The sequence below is a fragment of the Nycticebus coucang genome, chromosome X, assembly GCF_027406575.1.
Source record: "Nycticebus coucang isolate mNycCou1 chromosome X, mNycCou1.pri, whole genome shotgun sequence".
Lineage (NCBI taxonomy): Eukaryota > Metazoa > Chordata > Mammalia > Primates > Lorisidae > Nycticebus > Nycticebus coucang.
The window spans coordinates 15564631-15589724 of record NC_069804.1 but is presented as its reverse complement, the minus strand read 5'-3'; the positions used below and the strand labels follow the sequence as shown (position 1 = coordinate 15589724).

Sequence of the window (25094 nt, the reverse complement as noted above, 5' to 3'; positions counted from 1 at the left end):
TGATTATTTGATTATCTAATGGATTAGCCTTATGCTTCTAATTTAAAATGTGTATGTGAGTAATTAATTGATTTAGGTTTGTGATAACCAGTTTACCATGCTTATCAACAGTTCTAGAACATCTGAAAAAACTAGTGTATAAGTTTAATTTATTAGATTTATTAGAATCATTGACATTCTTAAGGAAGTTGCTTGTCAGGAAACAACTGATGTACTTAAACAGAAAATAAAATGTACTAAATGTATAAATTCAGTTTAAATTATTTAAAAGAACTTTATTCATTGTAAAAGTTCCCATAAAATTACTGATAAAATGCTATTGTATTTATAATGAAAACAATAGTATTTGTAACTTGAACTTAAAAGTTTAAGATCTGTTTTAAAATGTGTTAATTTCATTTGAATTGAATATTACGATATTTCCAAGAAGCAAATTAGCCTCGGAATAATATTTTTTGTGTGCAAAAGCCATCCTTGAGGACATGAAAGGATCACATTGATAATGAGAAGTTAGTTGCCTCAGAAGGGGTGTGACTGATGGTTTTACACACAGTCTCAGGGGGCTTTGAGGAACAGTCTTACATCCTCATATTTCAAAGAGTCACTTTCTGGAATAATGAATAAAGTGTATGACTAAAAATTAGTAAATTGAGGGGGATAGTATTCCTCCCAAATGAGGGAAAATGAAAAAAATTAAAGTTTGAGGGTTTTAAAATTTTGTTTTGAGGGGAGAAGAATCATAGGCTAAGATGACAATATTCACCAAGGAGGGTGGATTGCTTAAGCTCACAAGTTTGAGACCAGCCTGAGCAAGAACAAAACCCTGTCTCTAAAAATAGCTGAGCACTGTGGGGTGCGCCTGTAGTTCCAGCTACTCGGGAGGCAGAGGCAAGAGGACTGTTTTGAGCCCAAGCGTTTGAGGTTGCTGTGAGTTGTGATGCCACAGCACTCTACCGGGGGTGACAAAGTGAGACTCTGTCTCAAAAAGAAAGGTCAATATTCTTTTAAATCAATTTTTAAAAATACGGAATAGGAAGATATTGTGTAAAAATATGTAGAACAGGGCGGCGCCTGTGGCTCAGTCGGTAAGGCGCCAGCCCCATATACTGAGGGTGGCGGGTTCAAACCCAGCCCCGGCCAAATTGCAACCAAAAATAGCCGGGCGTTGTGGCGGGCACCTGTAGTCCCAACTACTCGGGAGGCTGAGGCAAGAGAATCGCTTAAGCCCAGGAGTTGGAGGTTGCTGTGAGCTGTGTGAGGCCACGGCACTCTACCAAGGGCCATAAAGTGAGACTCTGTCTCCACAAAAAATAAAAATAAAAAAATAAAAAAAAAATATGTAGAACAGCCTTTCTTAAATTGTAATGTGCATATGAATCACTGGAGATCTTATTAAAATACCAGTTATGAAGCAGCAGGTCTGGAGTGGGGCTTGCAAGTTCACATTTCTAACAACCTTCCAGGTGCAGGTCAATACTGGTCCCCAATCCACACTTGAAGTAGCAAGGATCCAGAAGATTAGATATTGGTGTTCTTTTTTTCTAAAGACAAGGTATATCCTTGACATTATAAGCAGGTACCAAAGCAACTTCTGTCCATATTAAAAGAAGGCAAAGGAATGGGTCTTCGCTGGTGACTGTCCTCAGAGGTATAGATATCCACAGCCAGTGTCCACTCTCTTATATTGGATAGAGATTGCTAAATACCCACACCCTCAGATCTTCATGCTGGGAGCAAGGATTTTGAATGTTCCCGGATACAATGGAGGGGTTAGGCCAGCCCCCAAAGTGTAGGGTTTCTTTTCTTCTCATTTCTATCATCAAGATCTTTGCATCTCAAGGCATGATGTCTCTCGATGTCATATAAATCAGATTCTCTGAAGATGAGATCTAAGCATTATCTAAGCTCCCTAAGTGGTTTTAATGGGAAGCCAAATCTGCATACCATTCACCTAACTCTATCCTGTTCTTTTGAAAATAATAAAATCGAGGGTCCCAAAGAGTCAGTGTTTGTGATAAAGAACCCAGGTCCCTTGATTTAGCAAATATCCTAAAAAGAAGCCACTGTAATACATGCTGGAGTTGGGAAAAGATGTTTATCTTTAAAAAAAAAAAAAAAAGAAACCTACAATTTAAAACTTATTAATTTATCAATTTATAAAAGCCTATATGACATTTCCTAAAAGAAACTAAAGAGGCTCTAATTTAGAATTAATTTACATTATTATTTATTTATTTATTTAGAGACAGATTCTCACTTTATCACCCTAGGTAGAGTGTTGTGGCATCACAGCTCACAGCGGCCTCCAGCTCTTGGGCTTAGGTGATTCTCTTGCCTCAGCCTCCTGAGTAGCTGGGACTACAGGTTCCCCCCACAACACCTGGCTATTTTTTTTGTTGCATTTTGGCTGGGGCCAGGCTCGAACCCACCACCCTTGGTATATGGGGCCAGCGCTCTACTCACTGAGCCACAGGCGCTGCCCACTAATTTACATTATTCTGAGTAAAAGGAGTACGTGATTATGTTTCCAGAGACAAAGCAAGATCAGAATGAGCCTCAGAAACCCAAAAGAATGTAAGGGGTGGTGGATATGTTGAGTTTTAGCAAAATGCCTCTAGTTTCTACTGACAAGGGAACAAAGAAATGAACAACAAATTGTACTTTGGTCGAGTGTAGTAAAGTTTCATGACATTCTTGAAAAATTTCAAGTCTACCCCCAGAATGCATAGCATCATCGATTTTGAAGTTCTCTGGATTTACTAAGAAAGGTTTACACTACTCACAAGGTGTATCAGTCATTCATTCAACAAATATTTCTTGAGTACCTGCTTTGTGCTAGGCACTAGATCTTGTAAATATGGCAATGAACAAGACAGATGTAGAGGTTATAGTCTGAGAAGGGAGTGGCCCATCATAATGCTTTAGTCTAGTCCCTGACTTCAAGAAGGGGCATGTGACCTAGGCTTAGCCAATGATAATACTCTATCCTCCTCACTTGTAGTCCAAGCCAAGCCAATCTCTGGGATGAATATACACCGAACCGAGGAGCAGGAGTGCTCTTTCTTTTCTGGGATTGCTGCTGGGCCTAATGCAAACTGGAGGCATCTGCCGCCATGCCTCATGCTGCTTAACATGAAAGAAGCCCTTGTGGAGAAGGAGGTGGGGCCAACTGTGAGGGGTTGGGGGTGGGGGAAAGTAGAGGAGACAGAGGAAGAGGGTAAGAAAGAAACCCAGTGACATCACTTGAATTCCTGTATCCAGAAACCACTCCACCTCTGTCCTTCCCAAATATGTTAGCTGATAAATTTCCTTTCTTACTTCAGCTGGTTTAGTCAAGTTTCTGTCACTTACAACTAAAAGAGCCCTGACTCAGACTGATCATACACTTATGGTATGAACAAGCTGTAAGAACCTCTGAACAAGCTATAAGAACAAGCTATAAGAGTTCATCTAATACAATGGCTTTCAAAGTGTGGTCCCTGAACTAGCAGCCTCACCTGAGAACTTATCAGAGATGTAAATCCTGGGGTCCCACCCCATACCTACTCAATCAGAAAGCCTGGATGTGGGGCCAGCCATCAGTTTTAACATGCCCTCTAAATCAGTGGTTCTCAACCTTCCTAATGCCATGACCCTTTAATACAGTTCCTGTGGGTCGCGACCCACAGATTGAGAACCACTGCTCTAGATAATCTTGATCATCTGTAAAGTTTGAGAAACACTGTTCTAATACATTCTTTCCATAAGATGTGAAACCAGAGGCCCAGAAAAGGGAGTATACTTGATGAAGGTCAAAAAACTAGTTAGTGTGGCCCTAGACCCTCTTAGTAATCTAATAGCTGTGGGATTTGGGAAAGGAGTGACACTTAGAGTTTTGAGAGAAGTAACACATGGACTGGCAAATAGGAGGGGGGAAAATATTTTGGGTCAAATAATACAGTATGGTTGGAAACACTTGCTATGTGTTTCCACGGAAGTTTAGAGAATATTTTACTCATCTTGGCTCCCCAGCTGAGCCAACAATAATGTGTTAAAGTTCCATGGCCAATGGCAGGAACCCAGGAGAGTCCTTTCTATGTGCTGGCAAAGAGGAATTTCTTAGAAAAGCTACAGAAATGACGCTACTATCGTATTTCACTTTGTGGAGTGGAGGAATAAGAGGATGAAACAAAAAACAAGAGACTGAAGTTATTCCTTACAGTCTCACCTCTCCACTTGCAAGAAAGGAATTTTATTGTTGTCCTTGCCAGGGCAGCAGTTCCCCAGAGGGAAACTGGGCACCTAACTTGGTAACTTGGAGAATAACTTGTATTTTTCAACTTTCTTTTTCAGGTAGAGGGAGAGAGGGCAGTGTCCCAGAGTGTCCCTGGAAACTCTATTTAGTAGCCTGCTTTCTGATGATTTGCCCAGCCTGCCCTGGGAACATTGTCCATCCAGAGGCAAATCTAAGAGAGGAAAGGCCCTGGCACCAACATTTCTGAAACTCTCTCTTTAATCTCTCCTTCTCCTAAGTATACAGATGGGCAAAGTAAGGAGCAGAGCAAAAGAGCAAGGGAAGTTGCTGGTACTACCAATTTTAGAGAGTACAAGCCTCAGTATCAATATACACTTTCCTTCCCTACATCTCTCAAGCATGGTCAAAACCATCCATGGAGGTGCCTGGTTAAACAACAAGACAAAACAAAAAAAGCATTGCCTCCTCTGATATAAATCCATAGTTAAACATCATTCATCAATTGTTTCTCGAATACCAACTGTGTGCCAGGCACAGGTCTTGGCACTGGAGATAAAACAGTAACAAAAAAGGCGGGAGGGAGAGAGGGGGACACTTGCCTTCATGGAATTTACCTCTTGTCTTTTTGGGAGACAGATAGACAATAGACAAAACAAGTAAGCAACAAATGTTAGTTGGTGATTAGGCTATGGAGAAAAATTAAGCAAGGAAAACAGGAGAGGTGAGGGAAGGAGTTTGAAAGTATAAATAGGTTGATCAGGGAAGACATCATTAGAATCCAATGTGCTCTTGATCGTCAACCCTCAAGAAACATATTATTGAAGCTGTAAAAGACCCTGAGAAAGAGACTGAAATGATCAATCAAGAAATAACCAGTGGGGGGGAGGGGGGAAGGTAAGGAGCAAGATGGCAGCCAAGTAACAGCTTCCTTGCAATTAGACATGATGAAACTGGAGAGAGAAAACTCCAGGCATCTCTGGCTAGTGGGATCTGCCCAGAATCAACCCTCTGGGGACACAGGGAGTCAGTGAGAGACTTTTGGACCCCATGAGGAGGACAAAAGCAGTGGAGAACTGGCAAGTGGTTGCGTGTGTTCATTTGGTCTAATCCCGCTGGCAGCTGTAAGTACAGCAGCAGTGAGATTGCAAACTGGAAAGGCCTTACCTGTGAGCTGGGGTTTTTTGTTTTTTTTTTTTTTTTTGACTTGGCACTCAGTGGAACTACCTTGGGAGAACTTGGGCGAGAGTGTGGAGGACTTTATGCATTGTCTAGGGCCCCCGACTGCGCTTCTGAGCCAGAGGGAGCTAACAGTGTTCGGCTGTGGGCCGCATAGAGCCATGTGGGAGAACTGCCTGCAAGCTCTGCCCTCAAGGTCATAGAGCAAGGATCGGGCAGGAGACCTTGGGGGAGTAAAGTAGTGACTGAGCAGCCTAAAGGCGGGGACTGAGATGCCTTTCAGCCTTGGCCCTCAGGGGCATAGAGTGATACCGGTTTGGGCACACTGGGTAAGCGGACAGCCACTTACCCAGTGTGAGTGATCAGGAGTGATCCCAGTGATAAGTGCTTTCCTGGGAAAGCTTCTGTTTAGCCAAGGTTAACAGTTTAAAGTGCCTTTTAAGCGGGCTGTGGAGAGATTTAGGTTCTCCACCCTGCAGGGTTTGAGAAATCAGAAGAGGCCTCCAGTCTCCATCTTGTATAGCCGTATCAGCATTGTGATTAACATGTCATACCCCAGAAGATCACCTGTTGCCCAGGCAATATTCAGCAAGGTATATATACTGCTTTGTTTTTGTTTTTTCTCTAATTTCAACATTTTCCCTCTAGGTTTTTCTTTTTTTCTTTCTTTCTGTTCTTTTTTCATTTTGCTAGTTTAAATATAATTTTCCATTGTTGTCTTTGTTAACAATTAGAACTTCATTTTTGCTGGTGTTTTTACCCCTATTATTTGGTTTTTCCCTCAATTTTAGCCCAAGAAGTTTTCTGTTTGTTTATTTTGGTTTGATTTATAGCATTTTTGTCTTTCCTCTCTACTTGGTGGAGGTGGGGTACTGTGTCCGAACAGGCTGGCAAATAGCTGCTGACCTCAAGGGCACCACACAACCCGGCACCCCCAGAGGGTGGGGGATTTTAACGTTGGGTCAAAGAACCCTAATGTACACCTATATTGCTCCTGTCTCCCTCTTTCTGTGCCTCTCTTCTTTTGTCAATATTCCTTTTTACTCACCCTCTGTCCTTTCTCTTTTTTCTTTTTTCCCTTCTTGTTCTTTAATCTTCTCATCTTTCTAGGCCTGTACCAAAAGGACTCATGGAAACCCTAGTCCAGAGGCAGGTAACTTAAAGAGCAAGAGGAAGTGAAAGGAAAATTAGGGCAAGGAAACAGGTAAAAGAAAACACTCATAAGGAAGAATCAGCAGAAAACTCTTGGCAACATGAAGAACCAGTCCAGAGCAACCCCCCTAAGGGACCATGAGGTAGCTACTGCAGAGGATTCTACCTATAAAGAAATGTTAGAAATGACAGAAAGGGAATTTAGAATACAGATGTTGAAAACAATGAAGGAAATGATGGAAACAATAAAGGAAACTGCTGATTAAGTGGAAAATCACCAAAAGGAAATCCAAAATCAAATAAGAGATGAATGATATGAAGAACATAAAAAGGATATAGGAGAGCTGAAGGAACTGAAGCAGTCAATTAGGGAACTTAAAGATGCAATAGAAAGTATCAACAACAGCTTAGACCATGCAGAAGAAAGAATCTTGGAGGTAGAGGACAAAGCTCTTGAGATAACTCAGATAGTTAAAGATGCAGAAAAGAAGAGAGAGAAAGCAGAACGTTCACTGACAGAATTACGGAACTTTATGAAGCAATCAAACATGCAAGTGATAGGTATCCCAGAAGGGGAAGAAAAATGCCCCAGGGGAATGGAAGCCATACTAGAGAATATTATAAAGGAAAATTTCTCAAATATCACCAAAGATTCTGACACAGTCCTTTCAGAGGGATATTGGAACCCAGGTCACCTCAACTCTAACAGAGCTTCACCAAGACACATTGTGATGAAGCTGTCCAAAGTCAAGACAAAAGAAAAGATTCTGCAAGCTGCCAGGAGTAAGCGCCAGTTGACCTACAGGGGCAAATCCATCAGGGTGACTGCAGACTTCTCTAATGAAACTTTCCAAGCAAGAAGACAATGGTCATCTACCTTTAATCTACTTAAGCAGAACAATTTCCAGCCCAGAATTCCTTTGCCTGCTAAGCTAAGCTTTAAAACTGGCAGAGAAATCGAATCATTTACTGGTACACAAACATTGAGGAAATTCACCACAAGACCAGCTCTACAAGAAATACTTCAACCCGTTCTACACACTGACCATCACAATGAATCAACGGCAAAGTAAGAACTCAGAAATTAAAGGACAGAACCTAACTTCCACACTGATGCAAAAGATAAGACTAAGCAATGGATTCTCACAAAATAAGATGAATAGAACACTACCACACTTATTAATTATCTCAATAAATGTTAATGGCTTGAATTCCTCACTGAAGAGGCATAGATTGGCTGACTGGATGCAAAAACACAAGCCATCCATTTGCTGTCTGCAGGAAACACACCTAGCTTCAAAAGACAAATTAAAACTCAGAGTTAAGGGTTGGAAGACAATTTTTCAGGCAAACGGAATTCAGAAGAAAAGAGGAGTTGCAATCTTATTTTCAGATACATGTGGATTTAAAGCAACTAAAGTCAAAAAAGACAAAGACGGTCACTTTATATTGGTCAAGGGAAAAATACAAGAAGATGTTTCAATTCTAAATATTTATACAGCCAACTTAAATGCTCCCAGATTTTTGAAACAGACCTTACTCAGTCTGAACAATATGATACCCAATAATACCATAATAACAGGGGACTTTAACACTCCTCTTACAGAGCTGGAAAGATCCTCTAAACAGAAATTAAACAAAGATATAAGGGACTTAAATGAGACCCTAGAACAACTGTGCTTGATAGATGCACATAGAACACTCCGTCCCAAAGCTAAAGAATATACATTCTTATCATTGTCCCATAGAACATTCTCCAAAATTGATCATATCCTAGGACACAAAACAAATCTCAACAGAATCAAAAGAATTGAAATTTTACCTTGTATCTTCTCAGACCACAAGGCACTAAAGGTGGAACTCAACTCCAAGAAAAACATTCAACCCCACACAAAGGCATGGAAATTAAACAACCTTCTGTTGAATGACAGTTGGGTGCATGAAGAAATAAAAGAGGAAATCATTAACTTCCTCGAGCATAACAACAATGCAGACACAAACAATCAAAACCTGTGGGATACTGCAAAAGCAGTTCTGAGTGGAAAATTTATCACTTTAGATGCCTACATTCGAAAAACAGAAAGAGAGCACATCAACCAACTCACAAGCCATCTTACGGAATTGGAAAAAGAAGAACGATCTAAGCCTAAACCCAGCAGAATAGAAATATCCAAAATTAAATCAGAGATCAATGAAACTGAAAACAAAAGAATCATTCAGAAAATTAATGAAACAAGGAGTTGGTTTTTTGAAAAAAATAAATAAAATAGATAAACCTTTGGCCAGAAATAGAAAAGTAAAATAGAAATAGAAAAGTAAAATCTCTAGTAACCTCGACCAGAAATGATAAAGGGGAAATAACAAATAAAACCAGTGTATGGTGCCCCATGATTGCATTAATGTACACAGCTATGATTTAATAATAAATAAATAAAAATGTGTCAAATGGTCTATGAACCAAGTGTATGGTGCCCCATGATCATATTGATGTACACAGCTATGATTTAATAAAAAATAAAAAAAAAATAAATAAATAAATTTCATATGGAACTGCAAAGGAGCTAGAATAGCCAAAATATTCTTTAAAAAGAAGAACAAAGTCAAAAGACTCACATTTCTGATTTTAAAACTTACCACAAAGTAATCAGGACAGTTTGGTACTGGTATAATCATAAACATAGAGATCAATGGAATAGAATCAAGACTATAGAAATAAGCCCTTACATTTATGGTCAATTGATTTTCAGCAATGGTGCAAGATAATTCAATGGGGAGAAAACTGACTTCAAAAAATGGTGCTGGGACAACCAGAAATCCACAAAAAAAAAAAAAAGTTGCATCCCTTTCTCAGAAAATACACAAAAATTAACTCAAAAAGGATGAGAGACCTAAAGATAAGGTGTAAAACTATAAAACTTTTAGAAGAAAACATGGGAGTAATTCTCTATGATTTTTTTATTAGGCAATTGTTTCTTAGCTATGACACCAAAGCACAAGAACACTTACAACAGAGACAAACAACCCAATTTAAAAATGGACAAAGGACTTGAATAAACACTTCACCAAAGATACACAAATGGCTAAGAAGCACATGAAAAGATGCTCAACATCACCAGTCATTAAGAAAGTCAGAACCAGGCTGGCGGCCTCCGCTGGGCCTCGCTGCGGAGCGCGGCGCCCAACCTCCCGCCTGGGCCTCGGCCCGCGCCACCCGCGCCCGCGCCGAGCAGCAGGCGGGCCCTCACACAGGCCGATGGCGGCGGCCTGTGGCACTCTCAGGCATGGTCCCCCAACCCGCGGCGGTGCAGCCGGGGGCCGGCGGGTCCCCACCGGGCGGCTGGACCGAGGTGCGACTCGAGGGCCGCGAGTTTGAGTATCTGATGAAGAAGGGCTCCGTGACCATCGGGCGCAACTCCTCGCAGGGCTCGGTGGACGTGAGCATGGGGCACTCGAGCTTCATCTCCCAGCGCCACCTCGAGATAGTCAACCCCCGGGCGGCTGCGATCCCCGAGCCGGCTGCGCAGCCCAGGCCCGACACCGGCAGCAACTTCTACCTGCGCTGCCTCGGCAAGAACGGCGTGTTCCAGAGGCGCAGGGCACCGCCGCTGCAGCTGCCCCGCATGTGCACGTTCAGGTTACCAAGCACAAACATCAAGATCACGTTCACTGCCCTGTCCAGCGAGAAGAGGGAGAAGCAGGAGGCGCCCGAGTCCCCAGTGAAGGCCGTGCAGCCGCACATCTCGCCCCTCACCATCAACATTCCAGACACCATGGCCCACCTCATCAGTCCCCTCCCGTCCCCCATGGGGACCATCAGTGCTGCCAACTCCTGCCCATCCAGCCCCCAGGCAGCAGGGTCTTCAGGGTACAAAATGGGCCAAGTGATGCCATTTGACCTCAATTTAATGGCTGAAAACTCACAGCCAGAACATGAAAAGGAAACTTCCAGAGGAGACAGCCCAAAGGATGACTCAAAGCCACCTTATTCCTGTGCACAGTTAATAGTACAAGCAATTACGATGGCTCCTGATAAACAACTTACCCTAAATGGAATTTACACACACATCACAAAAAATTACCCCTGCTACAGGACTGCAGACAATGGCTGGCAGAATTCAATTCGCCACAATCTCTCTCTGAATCGTTATTTCATCAAAGTACCGCGTTCCCAGGAAGAACCAGGCAAAGGCTCATTCTGGAGGATAGATCCTGCCTCTGAAAGCAAATTAATAGAGCAGGCTTTTAGGAAAAGATGGCCTAGGGGCGACCACTCTCTTCTAGGAGCACCCCAGCCTCTCCCAATCACGCTGGGGTACTGTCTGCTCCTGAGCCTGGCGCCTCACAACCCAAACTTGCTGTCATCCAGGAAGCTCCGTTTGCCCAGAGTGCACCAGGGTCACCTCTGCCTAGCCAGCCAGTCCTCATTGCTGTTCAGCGACAGCTGCCACAGGTGGTTAAGCCCGTCACTTACACGGTTGCAGCCCCAGTGACCACTCTAACCTCCCAGCCGCCCGTTGTGCAGACAGTTCACGTCGTCCACCAGTTACCAGCGGTGTCGGTCACCAGTGTGGCTGGACTGGCCCCAGCAAACATTTACACTGTTGCAGGACAAGCTGTGGTCACTCAGGCGGCTGTGCTGGCCCCCACGAAGTCTGAGCCACAGGAGAACGGTGATCACAGGGAAGTGAAAGTGAAAGTAGAACCTATTCCCGCCATTAGCCATGCCACATTAGGCGCTGCCAGCCAGATCATTCAGCCGTCACAGACCACCCCTGTCCAGACGGTCACCATAGTACAACAGGCGCCTCTAGGTCAACACCAGCTACCAATAAAAACTGTAACACAAAATGGTACTCACATGGTACCAATCCCCAGCACAGTCCATGGCCAGGTGAACAATGCGGCAGCGAGCCCTCTGCACATGCTGGCAACCCACGCATCAGCATCAGCCTCCCTGCCCACAAAGCACCAGAATGGCGACCAGCCAGAGCAGCCAGAGCTGAAGCGGCTGAAAACAGAGGACAGCGAGAGTATCGTCATCGCCCTGAGCATGGGCACGCCACCGGCAGCTGCAAGGGAGAAAGGCATCCAAAACTAGCATCTGGGAGAGCTTTTTTACTTCAAAAATTTCAACTTTGTGGTGCCAAAAGGAGACATTGCCTCTCACCGATGCTCAGAGTGCATCCTTCAGTGGGTAGAGGGCCCTGCGGTTGGACTTCACCTCTCAGCACTGAAAACACAAAACCCAGGTGGCCTTAAAGCTCCTTAAAGACAGAAGTCACACTTGAACAAAAACACACACAACAAAACTGGTTCTGAGATGGTGGCTCTGCTGCCAAGCACTCACCATGCCGCTGCCTCTGGGTGCAGCTTTTAACTACAAGCAAGAAAACTCCCGGGCCTTCCCCTGGACAAGACTGCATGTGAGGATGGTGGGTAGCACCTGATGAGCAGGCCTCTGGGACTAGGGCCTCTCCAGAGGCCAGGCAGGACCTGCCAGTGGCACTGGGAGATCAGACAGTATTTTGTTGCTCTCATGTGGAATTAGAATATTTGATGTGTACATTCTTTACACAATAATGCGGTCTTTGACATTTCACATCACTCCATTTCTGCTCTGGAAATTTTGGAATCACACAGGACTTTCATGTGGATTTCATCTGGGGAAAGAAACAACATAATTTTGTGTTTTTGTTGTTTTCAGCCTAGCCCATGGAATGATTTACTTTTGCCTGTCTTGTTAAAGTTCAGATGAAGCTACTCTGTGACAGCTGCAGATGTCCTATGGTAGACCAGTTGCCTGAAGGATTTCAGCACCTCCGTCTTGGTGGGTGGGACAGACAAGCGGCACCGCAGCCACATGTGCAGGCCCGGGCACATGTGGCACATGTGAGGGCCCAGGGATGAGCCTGTCGTGCAAAAGAGCTGCCGGGACTCCTCAAGCTGCACTTAACTGTTCTCTTTCTTGGTATTTTTTATTGTTTGTTTCTTTGTGTTGACTTTGTCCCTGGCAAAATATTTTCACTCTAAGTAAAACCAGTCTCCTAAGAAAAAAAAAAAAAAAGAAATTCAGAACCACAATGAGATGCTACTTCATTCCACCAGGATGACTAAAATCAAAAAGACAAATAACGAGTGTTAGCAAGGATGCGGGGAAATTGGAACCCTCATACATGCTGGTAGGGAAATGTAAACTAGTAAAAGCTGCTTTGGAGAGCAGTTTGGTAGTGATTAGGGATGGAAGGAGGTTAAAGGGGCAACAGGGAGGTAGGAGAGAATTATGGCCTTCTGGACAAGAAAGTTGGAAAGGGCTCTGAAGTGAAAGGAGGAATTTGGGGTGGGTGTGACCTACTTAACCGAGTATGTGCTGTTCCTGTAAAATATGACTTCTAGCCTGTGACACATGACTTCTAGCCTGTGACATAAAACAAAGATAATGATCCTCCCATTAAAAAAAGATAAGGATTCCCCCCCCATAAAACAAGGATAAGGATCCCCTGTCACAAAACAATGCACACCATAATTGCCACAAACATCACAAGACTAATACACTGCCATACCAACACTAGTAAAATAACAGTTAATAATTATTGATACAGGTGGAGGGAGGGTAATGGGTGGGGCCACATCTGTGGTGCATCTCAGAATGGGTACAGGCGATTGCACTAATGTACACAGCTATGATTTAACAATAAAAAAAGAATTATTGATACAGAATAAAGAAAATTGGATTTATTTGACAATTTGGGTAATCTTCAAGCAATGGAACCAGGACAGCACACCTGGAGGCCTAAGGGGAATCCATGGGAATTCTTACAGATAAATGTAAGAGGAATTGGGGTGAAAGTACTTCTACTGGTGTATTGCCTTTGTGTTGTGTCTCCTCTCCCTCAGAGGGATACCCTTGTCCACGCTCCCGGAAAAGTCTGTTTATCTCTGCTTGACTTTAAATAAAAGGCATACGAGGAGGGTGGAGCAAGATGGCAGCCGAGTAACAGCTTCCTTGCATCTGGGCACCGTGAGTCTGGGGATATAGGACTCCAGGCATCTCTGGCTGGTGGGATCTGCCTATTATCACCCCTGAGAGGATACAGGGAGTCAGCGAGAGACTTCTGGACCCCAAGAGGAGGACTAAAACAGTGGAAAACCGGCAAGTGGTCGCGTGTGTTCAATCCGCCTAAACCCGCCCGCAACTGTAAGTTCAGTAGCAGCGAGACTGCAAACCAGAAAGGCCTTACCTGTGAACTGTTTTGGTGTCTTTGGACTTGGCACTCAGCTGAACTGCCTTGGGGAGAGCCTGAGCGGGAGTGCGGAGAACTCTGGCCTTTGTCTAGGGCCCCAGTCTGAGCCGCTGAGCCAGACGGAGCTAATAGAGTTTGGCTGTGGGTCACAGGCAGACATTGTGAGCGATCTGCCCTGGCAAGCTCCGCCCTCAGGGTCGCAGAGCTGGAATTGGGTGGGAGCTGGTAACCCAGCGACCAAGTAGCCTAAGGGCGGGGTCTGAGCCGCCTTGCAGCCCTAACCCTCGGGGGCAGAGGGAGACCAGTTTTGACACACAGGGTAAGTGGATAGCCACTTCAGCAGTGATTCCAGCAACAAGCACTTCCCTGAGAAAGCTTCTGCTCAGTAAGTGAACAAGTTCAAAGTGCCTTTTAAGTGGGCTGAAGAGAGATTTAGGGTGTCTACCTACTGGGGTTCGAGAAACTAGCAGCCTCCAGTCGTATCAGAACTGTGATTAACATCTCATACCCCAGAAGACCACGTGTTGCCCAGACAATATTCAATTCCATATACATACTGCTTTGTTTTTGGTTGCGTGTGTGTTTTTTTTTGTTTCTTTGTTTGGTTTTTTTTTTGGTTTGGTTGTTTTTTTTGTTTATTTTGACGTTCTAGATTGTTGTTTTGTTTTTTAAGTTCAACCTTTTCCATACAGATCCTTTTTCTTTCTCAATTTTTCTAGTTTAATTATAATTTCCCATTGCTGCCTATTTCAATAATCTGAACTTCATTTTTGTTAGTGTTTCTACCACTATTATTTGGTTTTTCCAGCCAATTTTATCCCGTAAAGTTTTCTGTTTGCTTGTTTTGGTTTGATTTATAGCATTTTTGTCTTTCCTCTCTACTTGGTGGAGGTGGGGTACTGTGTCTGATCAGGTTAGCAAAGAGCTGCTGACCTCAAGGGAACCACCCCACTTGGCACCCCCAGAAGGTGTTTTTTTTTTTTAAGGTTGTATCAAAGTACCCTACTGTACACCTATATTGCTCTGTCTCCCTCTTTCTGTGCCTCTCTTCTTTTTGTCAATATTCCTTTCACCCAACCACTCTCCTTTCTCTATTTTTCTTTTTTTTCATTTTTTTTTTTCTTATCACTCAGTCCTCATTTCTTTCATCGCTTTTTTGCTCTTAAACCTTCTCACCCTTCTGGTCCTGTAACCCTTAGTCCACAGGCACAAGAACTTAAAGAGCAAGAGGAATTGAAAGGAAAATTAGGGCAAGTAAACAGATAAAAGAAATCACCCATGAGGAAGAATCAGCAGAAAACTCCAGGCAACATGAAGAACCAGTCCAGAACTACCCCGCCAAGGGACCATGAGGTAGCTACTGCAGAGGATTCCACCTATACAGAAATGTTAGGAATGACAGAAAGGGAATTTAGAATACACATGTTGAAAACAATGAAGGAAATGATGGAAACAATGAAGGAAACTGTTAATAAAGTGGAAAATAACCAAAAGGAAATTCAAAAACAGAATCAAATAAGAGATGAACGATATGAAGAATATAAAAAGGATATAGCAGAGCTGAAGGAAATGAAACAGTCAATCAGGGAACTTAAAGATGCAATGGAAAGTATCAGCAACAGGTTAGACCATGCAGAAGAAAGAATTTCAGAGGTAGAAGACAAAGTTTTTGAGATAACTCAGATAGTAAAAGAGGCAGAAAAGAAGAGAGAGAAAGCAGAACGTTCACTGTCAGAATTATGGGACTTTATGAAGCGTTCCAACATACGAGTTATAGGAATTCCAGAAGGGGAAGAAGAATGCCCCAGAGGAATGGAAGCCATACTAGAGAATATTATAAAAGAAAATTTCCCAAATATCACCAAAGATTCTGACACACTGCTTTCAGAGGGATATCGGACCCCAGGTCGCCTCAACTCTAACCGAGCTTCTCCAAGACACATTGTGATGAACCTCTCCAAAGTCAAGACCAAAGAAAAGATTCTGCAAGCTGCCAGGAGTAAGCGCCAGTTGACCTACAGGGGCAAATCCATCAGATTGACCGCAGACTTCTCTAATGAAACTTTCCAAGCAAGAAGACAATGGTCATCTACCTTTAATCTACTTAAACAGAACAATTTCCAGCCCAGAATTCTGTATCCTGCTAAGCTAAGCTTCAAAATTGATGGAGAAATCAAATCATTTACGGATATACAAACATTGAGGAAATTCGCCACAACAAGACCAGCTCTACAGGAAATACTTCAACCTGTTCTGCACACTGACCACCACAATGCATCAGCAGCAAAGTAAGAACTCAGAAATTAAAGGACAGAACATAACCTCCACACTGATGCAAAAGATAAAACTAAGCAATGGACTCTCACAAAATAAGACGAATAGAATACTACCACACTTGTCAATTATCTCAATAAATGTTAATGGCTTGAATTCCCCACTGAAGAGACATAGATTGGTTGACTGGATTAAAAAACACAAGCCATCCATTTGCTGTCTGCAAGAAACACACCTGGCTTCAAAAGACAAATTAAAGCTCCGAGTCAAGGGTTGGAAGACAATTTTTCAGGCAAATGGAATTCAGAAGAAAAGAGGAGTTGCAATCTTATTTTCAGACACATGTGGATTTAAAGCAACTAAAGTCAAAAAAGACAAAGATGGTCACTTTATATTGGTCAAGGGAAAAATACAACAAGAAGACATTTCAATTCTAAATATTTATGCACCCAATTTAAATGCTCCCAGATTCTTGAAGCAGACCTTACTCAGTCTGAGCAATATGATATCTGATAATACCATCATAACAGGGGACTTTAACACTCCTCTTACAGAGCTGGACAGATCCTCTAAACAGAAATTAAACAAGGATATAAGAGACTTAAATGAGACTCTAGAACAACTGTGCTTGATAGACGCATATAGAACACTCCACCCCAAAGATAAAGAATATACATTCTTCTCATCACCCCATGGAACATTCTCCAAAATTGATCATATCCTGGGACACAAAACAAATATCAACAGAATCAAAAGAATTGAAATTTTACCTTGTATCTTCTCAGACCATAAGGCACTAAAGGTGGAACTCAACTCTAACAAAAATGCTCGACCCCACCCAAAGGCATGGAAACTAAACAATCTTCTGTTGAATAACAGATGGGTGAAGGAAGAAATAAAACAGGAAATCATTAACTTCCTTGAGCATAACAACAATGAAGACACAAGCTACCAAAACCTGTGGGATACTGCAAAAGCAGTTTTGAGAGGAAAATTCATCGCTTTAGATGCCTACATTCGAAAAACTGAAAGAGAGCACATCAACAATCTCACAAGAGATCTTATGGAATTGGAAAAAGAAGAACAATCTAAGCCTAAACTCAGTAGAAGAAAAGAAATATCCAAAATCAAATCAGAGATCAATGAAATTGAAAACAAAAGAATCATTCAGAAAATTAATGAAACAAGGAGTTGGGTTTTTGAAAAAATAAATAAAATAGATAAACCATTGGCCAGACTAACGAGGAATAGAAAAGTAAAATCTCTAGTAACCTCAATCAGAAATGATAAAGGGGAAATAACAACTGATCCCACAGAGATACAAGAGATCATCTCTGAATACTACCAGAAACTCTATGCCCAGAAATTTGACAATGTGAAAGAAATGGATCAATATTTGGAATCACACCCTCTCCCTAGACTCAGCCAGGAAGAAATAGAGCTCCTGAACAGACCAATTTCAAGCACTGAGATCAAAGAAACAATAAAAAAGCTTCCAACCAAAAAATGCCCTGGTCCAGATGGCTTCACTCCAGAATTCTATCAAACCTTCAAGGAAGAGCTTATTCCTGTACTGCAGAAATTATTCCAAAAAATTGAGGAAGAAGGAATCTTCCCCAACACATTCTATGAAGCAAACATCACCCTGATACCAAAACCAGGAAAAGACCCAAACAAAAAGGAGAATTTCAGACCAATCTCACTCATGAACATAGACGCAAAAATTCTCAACAAAATCCTAGCCAATAGATTACAGCTTATCATCAAAAAAGTCATTCATCATGATCAAGTAGGCTTCATCCCAGGGATGCAAGGCTGGTTTAACATACGCAAGTCTATAAACGTTATCCACCATATTAACAGAGGCAAAAATAAAGATCACATGATCCTCTCAATAGATGCAGAAAAAGCATTTGATAAAATCCAGCATCCTTTTCTAATTAGAACTCTGAAGAGTATAGGCATAGGTGGCACATTTCTAAAACTGATTGAAGCTATCTATGACAAACCCACAGCCAATATTTTACTGAATGGAGTAAAACTGAAAGCTTTTCCTCTTAGAACTGGAACCAGACAAGGTTGTCCTCTGTCACCTTTACTATTCAACATAGTGCTGGAAGTTCTAGCCAATACAATTAGGCAAGACAAGGAAATAAAGGGAATCCAAATGGGAGCAGAGGAGGTCAAACTCTCCCTCTTTGCTGACGACATGATCTTATACTTAGAGAACCCCAAAGACTCAACCACAAGACTCCTAGAAGTCATCAAAAAATACAGTAATGTTTCAGGATATAAAATCAATGCCCACAAGTCAGTAGCCTTTGTGTACACCAACAACAGTCAAGATGAGAAGCTAATTAAGGACACAACTCCCTTCACCATAGTCTCAAAGAAAATCAAATACCTAGGAATATACCTAACGAAGGAGGTGAAGGACCTGTATAAAGAAAACTATGAAATCCTCAGAAAGGAAATAGCAGAGGATATTAACAAATGGAAGAACATACCATGCTCATGGATGGGAAGAATCAACATTGTTAAAATGTCCATACTTCCCAAAGCAATCTACCTATTCAATGCCATTCCTATCAAAATACCAACATCATACTTTCAAGATTTGGAAAAAATGATTCTGCGTTTTGTATGGAACTGGAAAAAACCCCGTATAGCTAAGGCAGTTCTCTGTAATAAAAATAAAGCTGGGGGCATCAGCATACCAGATTTTAGTCTGTACTACAAAGCCATAGTGCTCAAGACAGCATGGTACTGGCACAAAAACAGAGACATAGACACTTGGAATCGAATGGAAAACCAAGAAATGAAACTAACATCTTACAACCACCTAATCTTTGATAAACCAAACAAGAACATACCTTGGGGGAAAGACTCCCTATTCAATAAATGGTGTTGGGAGAACTGGATGTCTACATGTAAAAGACTGAAACTGGACCCACACCTTTCCCCACTCACAAAAATTGATTCAAGATGGATAAAGGACTTAAACTTAAGGCATGAAACAATAAAAACCCTCCAAGAAAGCATAGGAAAAACACTAGAAGATATTGGCCTGGGGGAAGACTTCATGAAGAAGACTGCCATGGCAATTGCAACAACAACAAAAATAAACAAATGGGACTTCATTAAACTGAAAAGCTTCTGTACAGCTAAGGAGACAATAACCAAAGCAAAGAGACAACCTACACAATGGGAAAGGATATTTGCATTTTTTCAATCAGACAAAAGCTTGATAACTAGGATCTATAGAGAACTCAAATTAATCCACATGAAAAAAGCCAACAATCCCTTATATCAATGGGCAAGAGACATGAATAGAACTTTCTCTAAAGACGACAGACGAATGGCTAACAAACACATGAAAAAATGTTCATCATCTCTATATATTAGAGAAATGCAAATCAAAACAACCCTGAGATATCATCTAACCCCAGTGAGAATGGCCCACATCACAAAATCTCAAAACTGCAGATGCTGGCGTGGATGTGGAGAGAAGGGAACACTTTTACACTGCTGGTGGGACTGCAAACTAGTACAACCTTTCTGGAAGGAAGTATGGAGAATCCTCAAAGCACTCAAGCTAGACCTCCCATTTGATCCTGCAATCCCATTACTGGGCATCTACCCAGAAGGAAAGAAATCCTTTTATCATAAGGACACTTGTACTAGACTGTTTATTGCAGCTCAATTTACAGTCGCCAAAATGTGGAAACAGCCTAAATGCCCACCAACCCAGGAATGGATTAACAAGCTGTGGTATATGTATACCATGGAATACTATTCAGCCATTAAAAAAAATGGAGACTTTACATCCTTCGTATTAACCTGGATGGACGTGGAAGATATTATTCTTAGTAAAGCATCACAAGAATGGAGAAGCATGAATCCTATGTACTCAATTTTGATATGAGGACAATTAATGACAATTATGGTTATGGGGGGGGAAACAGAAAGAGGGAAGGAGGGAGGTGGGTGGGGCCTTGGTGTGTGTCACACTTTATGGGGGCAAGACATGATTGCAAGAGGGACTTTACCTAACAATTGCAATCAGTGTAACCTGGCTTATTGTACCCTCAATGAATCCCCAACAATAAAAAAAAAATAAATAAATAAATAAAAGGCATACTTTTTTATTTATTTTTTTTTTTTTTGCTATATTGGAGTCCTAGCTGCCTCATTTTCCACTCCCCTAATTTCTTGCTCTCCCTTTAACTAAGCAGAACTTGCTAGTTCTGCAGGGGGAACCGAACCAGGTCCAACGACCAGCTCAGAGGTGAATTCACAGGCGGTTCTTCAAAAAGTTGAACACAGAGTTATGATAAAATCTAAGAATTTCACTCCTATCTCTATATCCAAGAGAACTGAAAACACTTGTCCAGGGCACGGTGGCTCACACCTGTAATCCCAGCATTCTGGGAGGCTGAGGTGGACAGATCGCCTGAGGTCACAGGTTCAAGACAAGCCTGAGCAAGAGCAAGACCCTGCCTCTAAAAATAGCCAGGCGTTGTGGCAGGCACCTGTAGTCCCAGATCCTCATGAGGCTGAGGCAAGAGAATCTCTTGAGCCCAGGAATCTGAGGTTGCTGTGAGCTGACGCCAGGGCACTCTACCAGGGGCGACAAAGTGAGACTCTATCTCAAAAAAGAAAAGAAAAGAAAACACATACCCACACACAAATTAATATAGCTATGTTCATAGTAGCATTATTTACAAAGCCACAAGTGAAAACAACCCAAATGTCTATCAAGTGATGAACAAACAAAATGTGGTTTATCTACACAGTGGAAGATTATTCACCCATAAAAAGGAATGAAGCACTGATACACACTGACATGAGTGAACCTTGAAAAGATTATGCTAGTAAAAGAAGTCAGCCACGAAAGACCACATACTGTATGATTCCATTTAATGAAATGTCCATAATAGGCAAATCCAAAGACAGAAAATAGATGAATGATTACCAGAGGCTGGCAGAGAGGGGAAAATAGTATAGGGCTTCTCTTTGGGGTGGTGAAAATGTTCTAAAATTAGACTGTAGGGATGGTTGAACTCAATATACTAAAAAAATGAATCATATACTTTAAATGGGTATGGTATGTGAATTATATCTCAATAAAGCTATTTTTAAGAAGAAAGAAATCTAATAATATAAGGAACACTACTAAGGAGAAATATACCTGAAATTATAAAGTATAATTCCTTTCACTATAAGTTGCATGCCTTTATTTTTTATTTCAAAAATATTTAAGGAGGTACAAATGTTTTTGTTACATGGATAGCTGGCTAGTAGTGTGTTCAGCACCTGAACATGTTCACTGTACGTGATAGGTAGATTTTTGCTCTTCCCTTCCCATCTCCTTCTGCTTGTTGATTTCCATTAATCTCTTATATCTCTCTGTGCCCATGTGTACCCATCAAATAATCTGCCGTTCTTGACAGAAATAAGTACACGGTTACAGCTCTGCTGTCTTTAGACAAAGAAGCACTGCTTAGTAATCAGCCACAGCCTTCCTCACAATACCAACACCTATGCTAAGAACATCACTCACAGGGCTGGTACCAAAATCTATATAAACTCATGCATTTGTGACAGATTAAAAAGACTAGCAGAAAGAACAATGAGTAACAGTTTAGAACGTGAAATATTTAATCATTAACTCTTAAAATATGACAAATACTTCTTGAATGGTCAAACCACCAGTTAACTCTATTACTTCACCTTTGAATTCTGTTTACTCTATTCACTATCTAAAACCATCTCACCCTCCAAAGCAACAACTTGGTTGGAAAAGAGGAGTTTTTCTTGTTATTGTTTTGCTTTCGTGTGTGGACAGGGCAAAAAAACAAAAAGACTCAGTAGTTTTTAACCTCCCTTTCCCAAAGGGACCAATTAAAGTATATAAAACTAGCTGGACATAGTGTCCATAAAAGTGAATATACATATTGTCATCAAGGACAACTGCACATGCACGCGTGTGTATATGTAAAACACAATTTATGGCTGCCTTTTATTTCCTCTTCTGTACTTTCAGACAGACAATAAATGACTTCATGGGGAAAACAACATGAGTCAGCAACATAATTTCTGCAAAAAGAAAAACATCAGTATTCTTGGAATACATCAGTATTCCAATCTCAGTTGGAAGGGTAAAGACCATCTAAATATCATGGTAAGTTGGAACAATATGTTTACATAGAAAGAATAAGAGATTATGATAGGGGGAAGGGAGAGGAGGAGAGGAGGGAAGACAAGGCAAATGTGTCAGAGCTTGATAGAGGCATCCATCCTAGCGTAACAAGCAAACCTGTCCAGACACTGCCAGAAGCCCCAAAGTAAACTGAGTGCCATCTAAAGGAGCAAACTACTACATCTGCTTCTTCATCATATGCATTCTACAGAAAAAGAAATGTTAGAAACCAAAATCCTTCAAATATACATCTACTACTGCTCCTGAGATTACTTTTATGTATGTATCTTTTTTCCATGAGCAGAAATCTGCTGAGGAATGGACCATGAAGGCTATAATTCCAAGAAAGGGGGTAGAATAGCAAAGAGAGATGTCACTCAAAGAAGCACTAGAGAGGCAGGCTGAACTGGCTCACTGGGGAGCAGGGATCATCAATAACACACACTAAAGGCATGAGAGCCCTGTGGGAAAAAACAAATAATTGCACATGGTCACAAGAAATTAAAGAAATGTCCCTGTATCCTACTTTTGACTTCTATCATCTTGTAACAGTTTCAACTAGGGTCAGAAGACTCCAACAGGAATCTATAAATAAACCTCCATTTATTAAACATTTCTGGATTGTTTTAGGAAGAGGACAGCAGGTATCCTAAGTTGTCATCACGGTAATCATAATGGTGATGACCATAGCATTAACTATAATGATTCCTGTTTATTGATCCACAGCTAAGGATCACTAAGCACTTGGCTAACCCCTCCCATCAATGGCTCAACATTGTAGGAATTCTCCAGATCTCTTCTGGGGATCATCCATACCAGTCCTCATTTGGTCCAAAAGCCAAAAACCCTGAGGGAGCTCTGAAGGTGATTTGGGGTCCTCACTTAAAGTTCTCAAACCTCTCCTCAAAACTGTTCTGGTTCATCATATTTTGTTAATGCCCAGCTAATAAAAGTACAGCTTAAATTGTTTGCTAGTTAATTAAATCTTGGTTCAAGTAAAAAGTGTGGCTAGCATTTTCTGGCTTACCTTGGCTATACCTAAAAATTTTACCTCTAGAAGGTCTAGAGACTTACTCCACCAAGTTTAGTTTCAGCAAAAAAAGAAAAAAATAATTATAAATACATCTGGTGTCTAGATTTGAAAAGCTGATCTTCAAAGGAATTACCAATAAAAGTTCATTTTCCAGAATTTATAAAGAACATAAGCTAACAGATTTAATTCTATACACATCCTTATTTATTAACATAAGATCAATTACCTCTATCCGATTCAAGTCACGGGGTTGTTGGCTTGCCGGCAGTGTCTCAGAATAAGAATCAAATAATGGACACTCCCACTTGGGCTTAGGAAAAGCTAAGAAAAAACAAAAAGAATACATGAGAATATTCACTACAGCCACAGTGGCCAGTGTTTCCCATCAGCTTTTCTGTATACGCATTAAATACAACAATGAAATCAGCTGTTCAAGTAGTATTTTAAGTTCTTTACATACACAACCCCATACTTCTGTTATCCCCACTTTACATGAGATGAAACTAAAAAACAGGGGAGTTAAAAGCAACTTACTCCAGGTCCATACAGCTGGTAAATGGAAGAACAGGGACTCAAACTCCCACCAGTTCAAGGATCCACGCTCTTAGCACTTCCTCTTATATAGCATAATAGTCAGTTCTTTTCCACATTAACCATTACTATTACAATATGTAAGTTTCAACTATGCTGCTAACATAATTTTTAAATATAGAAACTATGGTGGTAGCTTGAATACTATAAACATTAACAGAGAAATACTCATTTTAGTTACTGGTGGAACATCTTATAATGATATGTGCCCAAGATAACTTTATGAACTACTTATCTCTTTGGTTAGCAGGAATGACAAAAATTAGAGCATAAATTCTTGCTGATTTACAACAAAGAAAGACAGATAGTGATAGGGTTTCTTCCAACACACTGCAGCGATAGGAGCTGTTGTTTGAGTAGCTGAGCGAATTAGCATGAGGAAAAATCATGCTACTTGCTAAGCTAATTACTTAACACCTAGGGAAGGTCTTAGAAGCAGATTCTGCTTCACCACTTTGTCACAAAGTAATTAGGAAAGAAATATCTCAACATCTAAAAAATTTGTCAATATTCTAAAGAGGAAAAGCAGATTGGGATAGATAAGAAAAAGAAGCTACAAATCAAATTTGGCAAGATACACTAATTAGGAAATCAAATTTTAATGCAATTTTTTTTTTTTAAAAGAAACTTTTTGAATCAAATGTGAAAAGCGAATTGGCTGTGTTTTCAAATCCTTCCCACCTTCCTATCCCACCAGGGACTGAAATGCCAATATCCCTCTGCACTAAATACTGACCAGCATGTCAGCCACCACACAGAGTTAAGTGCAAGCACCTTAATTTCTTCCTCTGCTTACTCTGGTCTGAATTTCACTGTTATTAAATGAGACAAACCATGGGATCTAGTGATTTTTCATTTTTCTGACCATATCTGGCAGTCTGTTTCCTTGATTAAAAACTCAGAAAAATGCCTTTCAAAACATCATTCCTCAATCCAGCTCCAAAAGCAATTTTGACCAATGTAGGATTTCTTTTTGTAGTCTACTAATCAGTGCTCTTACTAGAATTATATGATTCATACCTTATCATGAGGGTGTCTTCCTGGGTAGAAAGCTGACACTTTCAAAAACTATAAATATCATCAATGAACTGCTAACTCTCTCCAATGTGTCCACACCTTTCCATCTGCGTTGTCACTTCCCCCAGGGTGAGACCCCTTGCTGCTCCAGACTGGACAGCTACCATAACTTAG

At 41.2% G+C, this 25094-nt stretch overlaps 2 protein-coding genes across 6 annotated transcripts in view; one reads left to right on the top strand and one right to left on the bottom strand.

Moving 5' to 3' along the window:
• Positions 1–25094, bottom strand: part of REPS2 (RALBP1 associated Eps domain containing 2) — a 313577-nt gene that overhangs the window by 152460 nt on the left and 136023 nt on the right. For all 5 annotated transcript variants that reach the window (XM_053580740.1, XM_053580743.1, XM_053580742.1 and 2 more), the window contains exon 9: positions 23539–23633. In XM_053580740.1, the coding sequence (XP_053436715.1) occupies positions 23539–23633 (95 nt within the window). The remainder of the gene's footprint in view (positions 1–23538; positions 23634–25094) is intronic.
• Positions 9844–11660, top strand: LOC128577893 (forkhead box protein K2-like). The gene is given in 2 exon segments (XM_053580273.1): positions 9844–10825; positions 10828–11660. Coding segments are annotated over 2 exon segments (1815 nt in total).